The 16,521-nt window shown below is 40.7% G+C and overlaps 1 protein-coding gene across 1 annotated transcript; it reads left to right on the top strand.

Annotated features, from left to right (window-relative positions):
• Position 1: 1 nt before the first annotated feature.
• Positions 2–16,266, top strand: SLC38A4 (solute carrier family 38 member 4). Its single transcript, XM_054277217.1, has 15 exons — positions 2–139; positions 927–1,017; positions 2,290–2,405; positions 5,315–5,388; positions 6,855–6,947; positions 7,405–7,486; positions 7,578–7,660; positions 7,770–7,828; positions 8,211–8,489; positions 8,606–8,685; positions 9,776–9,876; positions 10,856–10,980; positions 13,551–13,695; positions 14,672–14,769; positions 16,165–16,266. Exons 1-15 carry the CDS (start codon positions 21–23, stop codon positions 16,264–16,266), a joined length of 1,647 nt encoding a protein of 548 aa, XP_054133192.1. The 5' UTR covers positions 2–20.
• Positions 16,267–16,521: the final 255 nt, after the last annotated feature.

Genomic DNA, 16,521 nt, shown 5'->3' with positions numbered 1-16,521 from the left:
GGAAAGCGCTGACCGCTCTAATGGATCGCATGGAGCTGCAAAAAGTCAACATCGAACCTGACGATCAGAGCAACAGTGGGGAAAGCCTCGAAGACAACTACAGAGGGCCGGCTGATTCAGAAAAGGCTGCAATTAGCAGGTAGGCATTTCTCTGTTCTGTTAAGGCTAGAAAGCAGTAATCAATAAATAATCTTCACTAATGGCATCTGGGAAGTTTCCCCACAGCACTGACCCTTCTTGCTCTGTGCTCTGGAGGAGAGTGTGCCCAGAACAGCAAGGCAGCCCAGGTCCCCCCTTGCCTGCCACCACCTGGACTGATATCTTCAGGCTCCCAACACAGATTAACCCTTGGCAATTTCCAACTACTCCAGTCGGATGGTACATACGTAAATTAATATACTCTCAGAGAAGTTCAGCCTGAGCACATTGAGGGAGAGTGTTTCCCAGGGCAAGGAATGGAGGGCAGCAGGGACAGCCCACCCTCAGACATTCCAGCAGAACCCACCACAGCACTAGCACTTGTGTGGCTGGAAAAAGACATCTCAAAACCAGCCATCAGTCTGTTGCTCTCAGGTCACTGCTCCCTCCAGCATGTATCTCCAACAGGGTCTTTGTTCCCCAGATGTGAAGCACGTGCTCAGCTTCAGCGTGTTACTGACAGTATGGATCCGCTTTCCAACATCTGCAATCAAGTGTAATTCAAAGATTACTGGGTCTAAAACTAAATTCCAAATCAAAGCAAAGATCTACAAAACATGCCATTGGATATGAGAACTTTACAGGAGAACAGACCTTTTTTTTGCTGGATTTTTAAATATTCAGAGCAATGCCAAAGGAAATTTTCCAGTGATGACAAAAAGCACCACTCAAATAAAATGTGTATCATAAGCTTTATCTAATATTTTCTTATTTTTCTTTGTGTTCAGTCCCTTTGCTAGTGATGATGCAGAAAGTCAGAAGTTCCTTACAAATGGATATCTGGATAAAAAGAAATTGGAGGACTATGATGAAGAATATGTAAGTTTTATTCTTTTTAAATGAATGAATGAATGCTTACAAAGTAGATCTTATTGACCTGATTTTTTCCTTAAAGTGTCAGTAAGCAAAATTACTCTGGAGCCTGGCCAGCAAAATCTTGACTTTCAAAGAATAAACACGTTTTCTAACAGTTAGTGCAGCAAACCCTTTCTGTTATCTTACAAGTAAAATTCAATCTTTCCTACACAAGTAATCAGAAAAATTCCTTAGATCACACTTAAGCTTCAGTAACATCTCCATGTAATCTCAGCTGAGATGTGCAGACAGTGGGGCATTGCGCCCATTTTCCTGACAGGACATTGCGCTCAGAAGGACTTTGTTGTTCCTATAGCCACATAGATCTGTGCCTTAGTGGATACATGCTTGTATTTCTAGTTTCCAGCATCTGTGTGAAGGAATCTAGATTCAGCTGCACTGCTTTAGAGAAAGAACCTTATTGTTTTGGCTTTATGATGCTGAGCTCTACGTGGTCAGCACACGTCAAACTTCCTAGACAGCTCCACATGAAAGTGGAAGCACAGCACCAGCTCTTGGAGCGTGCGTGTGGGTACATCTCTGCTAGGATTTAATGTTACTCAATTGTTAGTGAATTTGATTAAATGAAAGGCATTATTTTATCAGTGGTGTTACAGATTTTATTAATGAATGATCACATAACATCAAAAATATTGTTTGTAATTGTAAACCAAAATTAAGAGCCATGTTCCCTTTTTCTTTTCCACTTGGCATCTGTTGTAACTCATTCACACACCATCCCCTCTCTCCTAGGTTTTGCCCTCTTCCATTCTTCTGCTTCCAGCCCTAGGCACACAGCACTCCTTTCTTTCTTCCCCCCAGACACCCTTTTAGTTCCCCAAAAAAAAAGTGCATTTTACTTGGAGACAAATTCAATAAAAAATCTGAATACTTAAAAATTGGTAATTGGGAAACCTGTTTGATAAGAGCATGTGTTTCCATGGAGGCTGGCCAGCATAGCCAGTGTAACTGTGTCACCTAAATCACCGTCAGGAATGCAAGCCTCCTCCTGACTGAGACAATGAAAGAGTGGGAAGAGGCAAACACTACCCTCACAGCTGTCTTTGGGGTAGACTCCTTTTGGTGGCAAGTGCCTCTGGGCCTGGGAACCTTGAAAAAGCTCCACCTCTAGGCATCAAGGGAGGAGTATAGGGAACACCAGGAATGAGGATAATTAGCCAGTCATGCTCAGTAAAATGCAAATGAATTGCCATTTTCTGTTCTTGCACCCAACAGCACAGGGGTAGAACTTCCTTTGGAATGTCCTCGTTCAACCTCAGCAATGCCATTATGGGCAGTGGCATCTTAGGGCTCTCCTATGCCATGGCCAACACAGGAATTATCCTTTTCATGTAAGTACGTAGAAAAATAAGCAAATGGAATATAAGCAGGGGGCTGGAGCTGAAGTTTTTATGATTACAGTGGTATGTTAAGCTTGGTTCGTTAGCTGAAGGTTCTTGTAAGATCCTCTGTAATGAGAGCATTTCAGCTTCACCACAAGGAACCATCCACTGCTGAAAATTCACTGCCGAAATTGTAGACCTCCTTTGTGTTAGAAACATGACTGTGAATTGATACTATGCAGTCAAAAAACAGAAGGAAAGAAAGCATGCTGGTCCTAAAATAACAAGACCGATCTTGCCAGTTTACTATGGGAATCCAATGAGGAAATTAAATCACCCACAAATATGTTTGCATCGCCCCAATCATCTAATCCCTATGTAGAAATGGAAGAAGAGGATTCGATATCATCTGAAATGTCAACATGCTTTGAGTGCAAAGGCATTCACAGATCCAATGTTGCTGCTCCAAGTCTGTCTGTACCCAATGTGCGCAAAGGACAGCATTGATCTGTGACTGACAAACAGTATCTACACAGAATGGGTTTTTATAGACAGTAACATATACCCACAGGAAGTTTTTTAATCCATGGCTAACATCTGGCTCTTTATAATGAGATGAATTCTATCAAAAATATTTTTTTTTAATTATTGATTTTAATTTTAGCTTGAAGCCTTAATTTTAGCCTCTCATGAGACTGGAATAAACCATGATATTACTGTGTGACAATTAGCCATTTTTAACATTACTGAAACCTAGCATGTTTTTATAGAGCTTCTTGCTTGTGGGGACTGTGGAACTATAACAGCAACAGCATTTAAAATTTTACATGTAGCTTACAGTTGCTAAGAAACATCTCCTGTTTTGCCAATATAATTTCTAACTGAAAATTAGCTGTAGATTCAAATGCTGTTCTGTATAAGCACTTCATAACACCTGCACCCAACTGGTTTAGATATAATATGTGCAGAGCAAAAATTGGAAGCCAGTTCTAAAACTGCCATTTTGTCAGAGTCAGAAAAATGTAGGATTTTTTTCTCCTCCAACTTTCTCTGAGCACTTGTACTAACTGGTATGCTCATAAATGACCACTGGAAAGAAAACTGTGATAACTTAAGCCTCACTAACAGGGAAAAATACTATCTTTATAATACCTTTATTTGAAATTCTGATCATACTGATTGGTGGAAAAAAAATCTGATACAAGCCTAATGATATTAGCTCTGTTGGCAGTGCTGAAGTAGGGAGTAATGCTAAAGCAAAAAATCTCCCCCCACAGCTCACTTTCTTTGCTATGCTATTTCCATATTTTCTGAATGAGAACATTCTCCCTTTTGGTAAAGGAAGGATTTTTATTTAGAAATATGAACTTGTGTGTAGATACTGCTACCAGTACTAGTTATCCAATTGCTTGACGTTCCTCTGTTTTCACATCCCGTGATGTTAGTGTTAGTGGGACAGAAAAATCCCATCTACTAAATGGAAACTGCTGGACATGAATTCTAATTGAGATGATGCTGGCAGTATAGTAATTTACTCTTCTCATGTTGCCCAAGTGCTTTCATGCTGGAAGGTGTTCTACAGGGTGAAGGAAAATAGAAGGCTAACAAAATTCCAAAAGCAACCAACACTTCTGCTGCCCAGCATGATTTAGCAAGTGCAACCAGGAGGACTCTGGTTTACCCCATCTCATGTGTCAGGACACAGAGATCATGTCTCTGAACAGCAGCTGTATGGGTGGCCCTGATCAAGGAGGGTGCCACGCCAGCAGGATCTCACCTCAGACATGATCCCCCCTTACCATATTGCATGAGCCCACAGCAGGAGACAGCCCTGCCCACACCAAGGTAGTAGCACTGTCTGTCTCTCCTGAAGAGGGAAATTTCAGAGGAAATTGTGATGGTCTGGTGGTTCATCACTCAGCCCCAGGGCCTGAGTCTGCTCCTAGACTCATTTATGAACCTGGCTGTCAGTGTCTCCTATATCTGTACCAAACCTCGTGTTCAGGGGAGTGGGAGATGTGGGCACAACCTCCTGTTCAGCCATGGGATAAAGTGCTTCTATATTTTCTATCTCTGTCATGTTATTCTCTTCCTCACCAGTACTTGGGCAGGCTGATGACGAGATGGTTAAGGTAATAAGATATGTTGTGCACAGCGCTGTGCCCCAAAAATCTCATACAAAGCTACATTTTTCACAAGCTGTTTACAAGAGGCAGATAGCTGAAATCACATAGGATGCACCTGTTGTGTGGCAGAAACATGGCAGTAATCAGAATTACTGAAGTCAGGTACCAGTATCTTCAGGCAGACTAAGTCTACAAGCTAAGCTACCAGTGCTCCAAGAGCAGGTTTTCCAGTGTTGTGCCATGCTTTAACATGATGCAAGATTTCTAATGTACTCACACAGCAGGCAACTAACCTCCACTACACAGTGATATGCCAGAAGTCCATACAGTGACCAGCCAAGAGATAGCATTGAAGTTGTCCCAGTTACCATTTGCTTTTGGGTTTCATTTTTGTGGGTTTTTTTGACAGCTCTGATTGAGGAGAGATTTGAGAATGAGAGGTCAGTGGGCAGGTGAGAGTCCAAAGACCAGATTCTTGCATAGAAATCTGTTTACTTTAGTGGGAACTTGTTAAGATATAAGATTTTGTCCTTGTGGACTAGCACAGAACTAGCACTTACTGGACTTCAACAAGCCTTCAGGGGCACTTAGAGTGTATAAGGTGCAACTGTACTCATAAGGAAGCTACAATTGACACTTAGCTCTGCATTTAGCCTGGGAGACCAAAGAACAAACTTGCTGAAAGCTATTTATGACGTGTTGAACTTCATGAGAATGAGCAAGTGTATGTTCAAATCAACTGAGTGCCTCTGATGTCCTGCTTAGGATTCTGATTTCTGCTTTGCCTTGCAGAGTTCTGCTGCTCAGCGTAGCAATATTATCACTCTACTCGGTCCACCTTTTACTGAAGATATCAAAAGAAGGAGGTAGGAGGCTGTGATTCACAATCTGTATTGCATGCATGTATTTTACCTTGGAATGCAATTTATCAAGTATGTCTAATTGTCGTGGTTTGAGGCTGGTGCAATGCCAGTGCCCCCATGAAAATACACTCCCCCTGGTGTCTGCTGTGAGATGTGATCAGGAATAAGCAAAGCAGGCCCCCACTTAGAAATAAAGAAAAGAAAACTTTATTAACTACACTACAACTATATGTAAAAAGGAATACACAGGAAAAATGAAAACCTTCCAAAAACATTTCTTCCTCCTCCCACCAAATTTCCAATACATTCATCCCTCAGATCACCAACTCTCAGTCCATCACCACCCTTTAGATAATCAATTCTCAGTTCATCAAGAGGAGAGGAGTCCTTCTTGTGCCATAGGCTTCCCCAGGAAACACTGTGGAAACCTCATGTGTTTCCACGTCACTCGTGGCAGCACCTGGAGAACGTTTGCCATCGTGACACCTTTCCTTCCATGCCCAGTGCTCTCACCACTGCACATGGGCCAGAGCTGCTTCTAGGGTTGTCCTTTTAAGGATGCCTTGTCCCATTCCAAAAAGAGCACAGTCTCTCACCTTTGGGACACCAGCCCCTCCCAAATTTCACCCCCTGGGACTGAGGGGTACCAACACTGAACTCTCTTGGCTCTGAGCCATTGCCTTCCCCTGGATGCAATCTCTGTATCACAGGAAACATGGTTCTGTCCATGGCTATAACAAGAAAAGTCCAGCTAAGGCCACTCCATCATCTCTTCCCACCTAAGATTCTTCTCTACTTTTCCAACATCGTTCACTTGCTCGAACCTTCATCACATTTGCCCATTTTTTCTTCCATTTCATCTCTATCTCTCTTCTAGGAAAGGTTAATGTTCTGTGAAGTTTTCATTGTCCAAAAAAGAGTTAAAATCTCGGGCTCTGCCCGCCTGGATCTCCCACAGCGGCCGGAAACCTTCTTGCTGCACCCCCCACCCCCACCCCTTCTCCTTCTTGGCTGTGCTGCTGGCACATGTTTATCAAGTTCCAAGGCAACACAGTCACAGGCACAGGCTCTCTGTCATGGGAGGAGCTGCCTGATGCCTCCTGGTGCTTCTCCCACCCTTCCATCCTCGGGGCCTCTTTGCCTCCCACCTCTGTCCAAGGCCTGGCCTACCTCACCCGGCTGCACGGCTTCCCCGTCCCCGCCTAGCCAGCAGCTGGGCCTGGGGAGGGATCCAAACTCTTTCCCCACTGGAACCCAAGAGAAGGTTTCCTGGGAATGCTCTGCTTTTAACCCCTGTGTTCTCAGAGGCATATCCATGTCCCCCAGTGTCCACACCAGGTGCCAATATTCAAATCTGAACACCCATCGATGTGACCACAGCATCCCAAAAAATTTACTTCCCCTCAAAACACAACACTAATGTAGTGGCCCATATTTTTGTTTTGATTTTGTTTGGGGTTTTTTTTCAGGATCATTAATATATGAAAAACTGGGAGCAAAGGCATTTGGCTGGCCTGGGAAGTGTAGTGTCTTCATTGCAGTCACAATGCAGAATATTGGAGGTAAGAGACAAAAGTTTTCTAGCTTCCAATGCTCTTCCTACAAAACACAAGTGATTTCATTCTCTCCTCTGTCTGGCTAAATGGCATCAGAGATGAGCCAGATACAGCATACACTGTATTGTAAAAATGAAGGATATGAGGAATTCATCTCACTTTTTTCAGCTACCTGACACTTCAGTGTATGGTGAAAGACAATTACCTGGGATCTCTCCATGGCCAGTGAAGAAGCTTCAATGATGGCTAAAGGGGCCTGACTGACCATCCTCAAGGAACTGGCCATTCTCTTCATTGACTATGGCTCAGCCTGTCAAAATAAAGGATTTATTTATTTAGTCACACTGTTATTTAAACATAACTCATTTCTCTACTTTAGCAAAAGCTTTTCTCTTTTTTTGGAACTACAGTTTTGGAAACTCAGTTCTCTAAAGGTTTTTGTTTTGTTTGGGTTTTTTTCCAGCAATGTCAAGCTACCTCTTTATTATTAAATATGAACTTCCTGAAGTCATCAGAGCATTTATGAAACTTGAGGAGAATTCTGGGTAGGTGTCTTTTCCCAGCCTGAACCTGAGATGAACAATTTTCACTTTGATGTCAGTGATGATTATTTTTACTTTTATTCTTCCTGTTTAGAGAATGGTACCTTAATGGGAACTACCTCGTCATACTTGTAACAGTTGTGATTATTCTTCCCCTCTCCCTTCTAAAAAGCTTAGGTAAGCTTAATGCCCTGCTTAAACTCATTTCTTAGTCCTTTAAGGATTGTGAATTTTTATGTAACTGAACTATTTTGTTCTGTTTTGTTTTGTTTTTCTTGCTGCACAGGTTATCTTGGTTATACGAGTGGGTTTTCACTGACCTGTATGGTTTTCTTTGTCAGTGTGGTAGGTGACTGTTTTGGTATTGTCTCCAGACAAATACACTGTATTTGTAAATACTCTGTAAACCTTAAATACTTTTATACTTTGTGCTGTGGCAATTTTATGTTAGGATAGCCCCTGCAAGTTTATCAAATAACAACGTATTCAGCAATAGGTGAAGTCAGAATAAAAAAAATCAGTTAAAAACCACTTGAGAATAAAAAATAAAGCAGGAAAACAGCAGAGGCAGAGTGACAACAAATATTTGCAGAAGAAGCAGAATTGGTAGCACTTTGTTTCTTGCTTCCTCTCTTTCTCAGTGTCTGCTTATACTTCAGTTGGAATACCACAGATGTGTAATCTCCTAGAGAGGAACTTTTCTGATAACATTGTCTACTTTTTGTAGGTAATCTTCAAGAAATCCCAAATACCCTGTCCTCTTCCCATCATGGACCACGGGGTTGAAAACTGGACCGCCACCAACAGCACAGTGCCAATGCACCTGGTCATGTTATCAAATGAGTCACTCAGTTCTGGTGTGAATTTCATGATGGACAACACAGCTGGGCACTTCCCAAGCCTTGAGGAGCCAAAAGATATCTCTCCGAAAAGCGGTGTAGAATACGAAGCACACAGCGACAACAGTGACAAGTGCCAGCCAAAATATTTTGTGTTCAACTCACGGGTAAGGGAGATCCTGTAGAACTTGTCTTCCACCACTTGTACCACAGCTAAACTGCTGCCTGCCAAGTCAGAGGTGCAGCCGTGACCATTCTTACTAATGGGAGCTTTATTTTACAGACTGCCTATGCAATACCCATCCTGGCATTTGCATTCGTATGCCACCCTGAGGTGCTACCAATATACAGTGAACTCAAAGAGTAAGGTTCTTAAATTTTGTCCAATACTTCCAGTTAACCATAGATAGAGATAATCTTCTACCTGTTGTCCATTGACTGCTGGTGTGTGAACACCCACATGATAGTGAATTATTGCTTTCCATTGTAAGCAGATTTTGGCTTTGCTTTGGTCTTATAGTCAGATATTGGTGACAGAGAACCACTGCATTGATCAATATTACTTAGTAAAGGAGGAATATGGAAAGTCCTTCAAATGATCAGAAATAAACTGGGAAACTTGGTTGCACTGAGATAATTCTGGTTTCTAATAATACCTAAATGTGTTCTGTGTCTATGTCAGTTGCACTTACTCTTAAAGTTTCTTGGGATGCCATTGGTTTGGGTGTCTTTGGTAGGCTCTTCACCCAACCTGTTTTGCTTAACAAATATCAAAAACCCAATATAGTTGCTTAAAACAGCACAGAGTTAATAGCTGGGAAGGGCTAAAAAAAGACATTTGCTGAACAGCAAAAATTGCATTACAGAGGGGTGTGTTGCAAAACTCAAGGAGACTAAGAACCATTACCTCCTGTTTCAGTAGGTTTAACCTCAGAAGCCATAGAAATTCTAAAATGACTTGGGAAAATGCTTGCAGGTCCTATAAGATGAAGATTTTCTTTAACCAAAGGATTTATGGAGGAAGGATGTGATCTGCAAGGGGTTCTTGAACCTGCAGAACAGCCCTATGTAGATATAAGGGTATGTTCACATAGAGTTGGCTGAAAACTCTTGTCTATTATTGTCAACAGACCTTTAATTCTCATCCCTCCATTTTTTTTAACCTAAAATACACCATTTGAGATTAACATTTAATAAATAGTGATATACAAAATAATGTGGCACATTTTTATGTTGCCACAGAAAAAGCAATAGAAATACAGTTTCAACATATTTTATAAATCTGTGCTGCTCTGCACAGAGTTGTAAAGCATCAAGAGCTCTATGTAACCAATATATTTGCTATGAAATTTCTGTCTGGTGAGGGTGTGCCAGAGAGCTAAGATCCTTCAGAGCACTTCTTGTACAAATAGAGGCTTTATAGGACTGTTACTCTCTTTCTTTTGTACTTCAGTCGCTCCCGAAAGCGGATGCAGAATGTCTCAAACATCTCCATCACTGGCATGCTTATCATGTATCTTCTGGCTGCCCTCTTTGGATATCTTACCTTCTATGGTAGGTCAAAACACTGTTCCCTGCAGAATTTTCCCTCACTTTTTAATGCAGGCAGGCTGGTTCTATCACAAAGACTCAAGTATTAATGTATTTTCTGGGGGCCTGAATCCAAGTTTAAGCAATATTCAATTATAATACACAGTGTGTAACCTTCTGAGTGAACTGTGGGACTTATCCAAGTGTCAGGCCTCACCTGTGAGAGACTCCAAGGCACCTGCTGGGGGGCCAGTCTTGTTTCCCTTGACTTTGTGAACTCAGACAAGAAGCTGTTGTAAACTTGACTCTTGGCAAAGGCCAAGAGTACTAAAAATACTCCAGTGCTCAACAGTTTTACATGACACTACTAAGTGCTATCCAATCTGTCTCTGACGCCACTAGTTCAGTTTCATCTATGCTGAAAAACAGGTGCAAATCATTCTAGTGTAAAAAAAATCTGGATGAGCTCAAGTAACTGATGGGCAAACAGAGTAGTCCCTCTATTAGCACACCGTTTTGTGCAAACGCCACCTCTTTTTACCTTGTTAGTCCCTCCATACAGCAGAGAAGTGAATGATACAGCACACTCTGCTCCCTATCACTGGGGCAAGAGGGCTCTGCTTGAGAGCTGAGACATCTGGGTGGAGGTCAAAAGGAGCTGTTACCAGTTCAGTAACTGTTCAGTGAGTTGTTTCATATCACAGAAATTATTTTTACTTCAGGTTGTACATCCACTTAATGGTTTTCTCAAAGTCATGTCAAAGATGCTAGAGTACAAAGCATCACCTCAGAGCTGCATTACCCTCATCATCTCTGAATGATGGACTAGTATCAGTTCACAGTGGGAAAATTCCTTTTTCATGTCTAGCCCATAACTTATATCTAATGGCAGCAGCTGGGCTAAAGTTAATCTTATCTCTTATCTGGCTGCAGTATAAAGATCCTTTTAAATGTGCAAGGTACTGCTTAAGTGATTTAACTCCTTTCTCTTTTCTTTTTGTAGGAGAAGTTGAAGATGAACTTCTTCACACATACACTAAAGTGTACACATTTGACACCCTTTTGCTGTCGGTTCGCCTGGCAGTGCTGGTGGCTGTGACCCTGACCGTGCCCCTTGTCCTTTTCCCTGTAAGTAACAGAGCTGAAATCAGGGTAACCCATATTCACTGACTGAATGTGATCAACAAAAGATTTTAACACTGAAGAAAAGTAAGCCTGGGCTTTATATTTAGAGAGGTCTGTTTTCTCATTTGACCAAAGCATGGACCTTAGGCATTTAGGGTTGCAAAATTTGAAAGACTGAAATAAATCAGTCTTTATAAATATATCAGGAATTACTTGTCTGTCTCCCTGGGTCTTTCTGTACTTTATTTGTCAGAGCAGTCCCAAGTACCAAAGTCTTGGAGATATACTGAAACCACTTACGAGATTTCCTGATACAGACACAGGCACCTACTATAGCACCCAAACTTAGGACAGACACATGAAGCTCAGGTCACACATTGTGCAGGACTCCCACACTGGGCTGCTGAAATACAGGGACAGAGGGCCCTGTGCTCACTTTACAGGCTTGAGTTTGTGGACAGGTGAGGAAACTAAATGCCAGAAAAAAAAAGAAGTATAAAAGAGCTGCACAGTCAGTTGTCCGAGCAAAGTTTGGAACTTCTGTGTGCTCTTCACTGGGAAAAACACAATAACCACAGTTGCAGGGACAGAAAGACACAGCTAAACAAATTGCTCTGCAGAGGGATTGACCCTCATCAGGGATCAATCTCCCCCAGTGGGCAGAACTCCAGGCTCCTGAATGTACAAAACTGAGCCTCATGTCTTCCCTGAGCTGCCAGGCAGCAGAGGAGAAAATAGCTGATTCTCAGTCTGGTGTTGGGAGGCTGGTGTCTCATGAGTACAGCACGTACAAGGCCAGCACCATGCTGCAGGAGGGCTCCCAGCAAGCTGCATCACAGCACAGTGTTCCCATCTGAGTAACCAGGGGGTCCTGTTGCTCTCTTGTCCTGGGTGCAATACACACTCTGCATAGGTACTGTTTCCAGGCTTGCTGACAAGTGCCTAAGAGCAGTGATCACTGCTCAATGTTGTCTACTAAATTAAAAAAAATTTTGAAAAAACAGGTATAAGGCACCCTGAGCGGTCAGTCCTTCTAGCTTGGAGAGCTCCAGTGCTCTGCCTTAAAAATCATGTTTAAACCAGTGGCTAAATGTTTAAATTAGTCTTAACAAATTGATCAGTCTTAATGGGAAAACAAGCTAAGGGCATTGAAGAAATCTGTCTGTCAGGTGTAGCATTTTGTATTTTTAGATTTCTCTATAATCATTTTAATATTTGAATAGTTAGCAGCTGCAAACCACAACACTGATTTTTCCATTTAAATTACTCCTGAGAAAATATCTTTTTCTTGTAAACCAGAATACCAAAGAGCTTTACACATTCTGTCAGGACAGCCATCTCAGCAGATCTTACTCCTTCAAATAAGCAGTATAACTATATCAACTACTTTTTTAAATTAATAATCCCATTTGTATTTTCTTAAAGAAAATAAAGTCTTTTATTAAAAAAAAATTCATTGCATTGCCAAAAAAATAAATTAAATATAGATCTATATACCATTAGTCACTGTAAAACTTCAGTTTGATAACTTCTTTTTAAGGATTGTGTCACAAAAGGAATAATGCTCAATATGCTGACAGTAAGCTCACAGAAATGCAGGCAGAAGGTTTTCTGTGTAATAAACCTATCTTACACCAACTCAAAAACTGGACAAAATATTTTAAATTTGCCTCCCTCTTCCTAGTATTAGTTTACATCAACCTGAAAAACATGGTGTGTTTTCTAGTGATGTACTACACTGAAAGACCCCCATATATTTATTTAATTGCCAAACTCACCTGAAAGAAGTTATATGTTACTTTAAAACAACCAAACAGAAGTGCATTTGGAGTTTTTTGGAGTGTAAAAATATTTTTGTTCAATTTCTAAATACCAACTTTTAAGTTAATTTTGGTACTTGAGAATAACATCATCTCAAGCTACCAAATGGATTTGCTTTTGGCCTTTTTTTCTACTTACTATCTTTTATGTTGTAAAAGCAAAAAAAATCCATGATGTGTGAGAAAGTCAGTGAAGCAAAAAAGAATCCTCTGCAATTGGTTTTAGGGTTATAATTTCCAAGTGGCATTGAAAAATATGCTTTACTTTTCAGATATGTATATGTATATGTTCATATTGAATGATTAAGTACAACGGCTTCCTCTATCTCTCAGAAAAGTAAATGACAGAATTCTTGTGGGATTTTCATCAGGTTCAGGAGTACAGCAAATCATATTTCACACATGCTTCTTTTTTTGCCTGCTGATTAGTACTTATAGTGGGGGGGCTCTTTGAGGATTTTTTGCTGATATTAGCACCTTTCAGTTGAATAGATTTCATGTCCCTGATTTTACACACTATTTACTTGACTTTCTCCTACACTGCAAATATTTGAGTTTCTGCATTAAACTGTGAACCCAGTTCTCAAAAACCTACATCAGAGTGAGACCATATTATGGGAATCAAAGACTGAAAACACATTTTTTCAGTCAGAATTTCTCACAACAGCTGTAACTAATATAGAATTTTTTTTAACTGAAAGCAAAGATAAATTAACTCCTGTTTTACTTTCCCTGTTGTCTTTCATCTTGCAGATCCGTTCATCTATCAGCGCATTGCTGTTTCCCAAAAGGCCATTCAGCTGGATAAGACATTTCCTGATTGCAGCAGTAATTTTGGCTTTTAATGATCTGCTTGTAATTTTTGTCCCAACTATCAAGGACATTTTTGGATTTATCGGTAGGTTTCATAAATACTTTTTGTTGACTCTATTGTCCTTTCTACAATATATTTACATTCATGGACTGAAATTCAATCTCTGTTTGAGTCTTACAGCACAGTAAATATAAACACAAATTGAATTTAAAGGGAATGTAAGGATTCCCAAACAGCTGACAGACAAAGGTATAAGCTACCCAACCTTGTTGTTACTTTGCATGAGGCACAAGGAATCCAATAATCCCGATATAAAAACTGGTAAGGAATTCCCATTTTGACCAAAAGGGAATTTAATACATGTGGAGGAGGGGGAAATCAGCTTTGGTTTTCAAGCAATTATAGCATGAAAAAATGTATTGACTTCCAAAGTATTGTGCTAGAAAAAGAAGAAAAGTGACACATTTCATTTGGCATTAACAGTTCTCTCCCTACCACTTTCTTTTGGTCAGTTTTGGCCTCTGACCAAAGAGGTCCATGAAGAGTCTCCATGCTCTGAAGTGCTTGAGGATGCAGGGATGCAGACCCCTTGAGAAAGGTACCTCAATGGGATTTCTGCAGCTGATTTGCTCCTCCCTGCCTTTTATACCCAGGTCTTCATGCTGGACTCTGCTGAGCAGAGAGGAGTTGTCACTTCTTAGGCACAGACCATCCACTCTCTATTCAATACCTGCTTTCCAGGGTCATCCCACTGGGAATGTTCATTTGTCCTTGCTTCACCTGACAGCAGACAGGCTTCAGCTGACGTGCAGACATCTCCACCACAGGCAGCCAGACCACTTTGAAAAAACCCTCCCAGTAACAAGTGTCTCTTCAGGCCCCAAGCACCCAAATGAGTGTTCGGACATCCACAGCTCTCCACAAATGTAGTCTACAGAGAGAGCCCTTTGTACAGCTGGGCTCAGAATGGCAGCTGCCTCCCCACAGGCTCTCTTTTGCAGGTGCACCACTCTGCTTTTCTGTCAAATGATGCTGCACTCAGCTCTGCTCTCTCTTCCAGGAGCCTCTTCCGCTACGATGTTGATTTTCATCCTCCCTGGTGCCTTCTACCTGAGAATTGTTAAGAAGGAACCCCTCAGGTCTCCTCAGAAGATTGGGGTAAGAGAACTGGAGGCAATTGCAAAAGAAAGGGTAGGAGGGTGTGTGATTTCCACTCTTCATTAACACTCAGACCACTGACTTCCAACATCTGGCACTTGCTCCTGAATGGTAGTGTCTCACTCAAAATACAGGTTGGGCAGTGGGATTCATCTGAGGCTCCTCAAGACAGAGTCTTTAGAGGCCTACTGCTCCTGACTCTCACCTAAGTATTTGGGATAAAGTGTGTCTTAAACCACTAGAAAAAGAGACTTACTTAATCCGGTCTAAACTCCAGTTAGCACCTGCATTTTCATAAATACCACCAAGACAGTCTATAAGAAGTTGATGGTTCATGCTAGAAGACCAGCTGTGGATTAACAGGAAGATTTGAGGTCAAGGTTAAGAAGGAAATTGCACTGCAGAGATAAATAAGTAATAGTGAGCTCTCCTCTGTGACAGATCCATAGACCTTATATGAAGGTCTATCATTTATGCACAGCATGTGTCTATGTCGTGCTGGACTGCCACTGCAATGCCTTTCATCCTGAACATCAATAATTGTCTGCAGATTTAACTATCACTGAGGAAACATTCTTTGAAAATGTAATTAGAAAAGTTATTGATGAAATATGTATTTAGGCACATAATGTAAACAGATGGGCATATATGCATCTATATATATTTTTTTTTCCACAAAAGTCATGTGACTGATACATACTTCTAGTATAAAAGAAATTTATTATGATGAAATTATCTCTACAAGGTTTTTTTCCAGCTGTTAGAGAGCTCTCTCTGTAGAGAGACTGTGAATATTTTTTCATGTGTCTTTGTTCACTCTTCATGTTGCTAGTGTTAGGCACATCTAGAATTTCACATCTTGCACTGAGATCACATACAATATTCATCTTTATTTTACAAAGACAGAGTATTGTTAAGGGTGGACAGATTATGGTAAACTAAAGCTCCACTAAAGCAAAGGGTGACTACAAGCATCTGAATCCCTTGAATATGTACAGAAACACTGTCAGATAAGAGATATGGGCTTACCTGTTTTTCTAATAAGGATTCAGCAGATTAACTCTGAAGTGGTTTTTAATTCCAAAGACTATAACCATTGACTAAAAATTTGTCATTTTTTAATAATAAAAAACAAAGATGTTTCTTTTATATATTTTTTTATTATTGTTCACAGTACCAAAGTGGCTTGTTTTCAGATCTCTCTTGGACTGATATTCTCACAGGACTAACTCTGATTCATGTATCCCTGTACAATATTACTTGGGCTTTAGTCACATAGAATAAGCCAAACTTAGGCCATGGGTATTACACTAATGCAGATCCAGTGGGGCAATCTATGAGCTACCGCCTCTAAGTCACTAGCTTTATTAATTAAATTTCATTTCCTAATTGCAGGCTCTAATTTTCCTCATAGTTGGCATAATCTTCATGCTTGTGAGTATGACTCTTATTGTAATGGACTGGATTTACAATCCCCCAAGTTCAAGACATCATTAACCTGTGAAGACAACCAAGTGCATTTCATAACACAAATATTTGTATTGTGTGCTCTGAAGAACATCTGAATGGGATTGTTATTCCTAGCTAGTGACTGCAGTACTTTGAAGACAGTTTCTGGTAGGGTCACAAGAACCCAATGGACTCTACATCATCCTTGTAAATAAGGATTGTTATTTATGCATTAGGAATCTGAGCTTAGCATTTCTGGCCAGGTGAAATGAAAAGTGTGGTGTGAATGCTTTCTGTTTTCAA

The sequence above is a fragment of the Melozone crissalis genome, unplaced genomic scaffold (assembly GCF_028551555.1).
Source record: "Melozone crissalis strain CALT ecotype California unplaced genomic scaffold, PUWL_Pcris_2 ptg000004l_1, whole genome shotgun sequence".
Taxonomy (NCBI): domain Eukaryota; kingdom Metazoa; phylum Chordata; class Aves; order Passeriformes; family Passerellidae; genus Melozone; species Melozone crissalis.
This window is presented reverse-complemented; position numbering and strand designations above follow the sequence as displayed.

Excerpts from the sequence above, each read along its gene's own strand:
- SLC38A4 (XM_054277217.1), top strand. The coding sequence starts at position 21 with ATGGATCGCATGGAGCTGCAAAAAGTCAACATCGAACCTGACGATCAG. Across the intron at positions 6,948-7,404 it reads CACAATGCAGAATATTGGAG|CAATGTCAAGCTACCTCTTT; the intron begins GTAAGAGACAAA and ends GTTTTTTTCCAG. Across the intron at positions 10,981-13,550 it reads TGCCCCTTGTCCTTTTCCCT|ATCCGTTCATCTATCAGCGC; the intron begins GTAAGTAACAGA and ends TTCATCTTGCAG.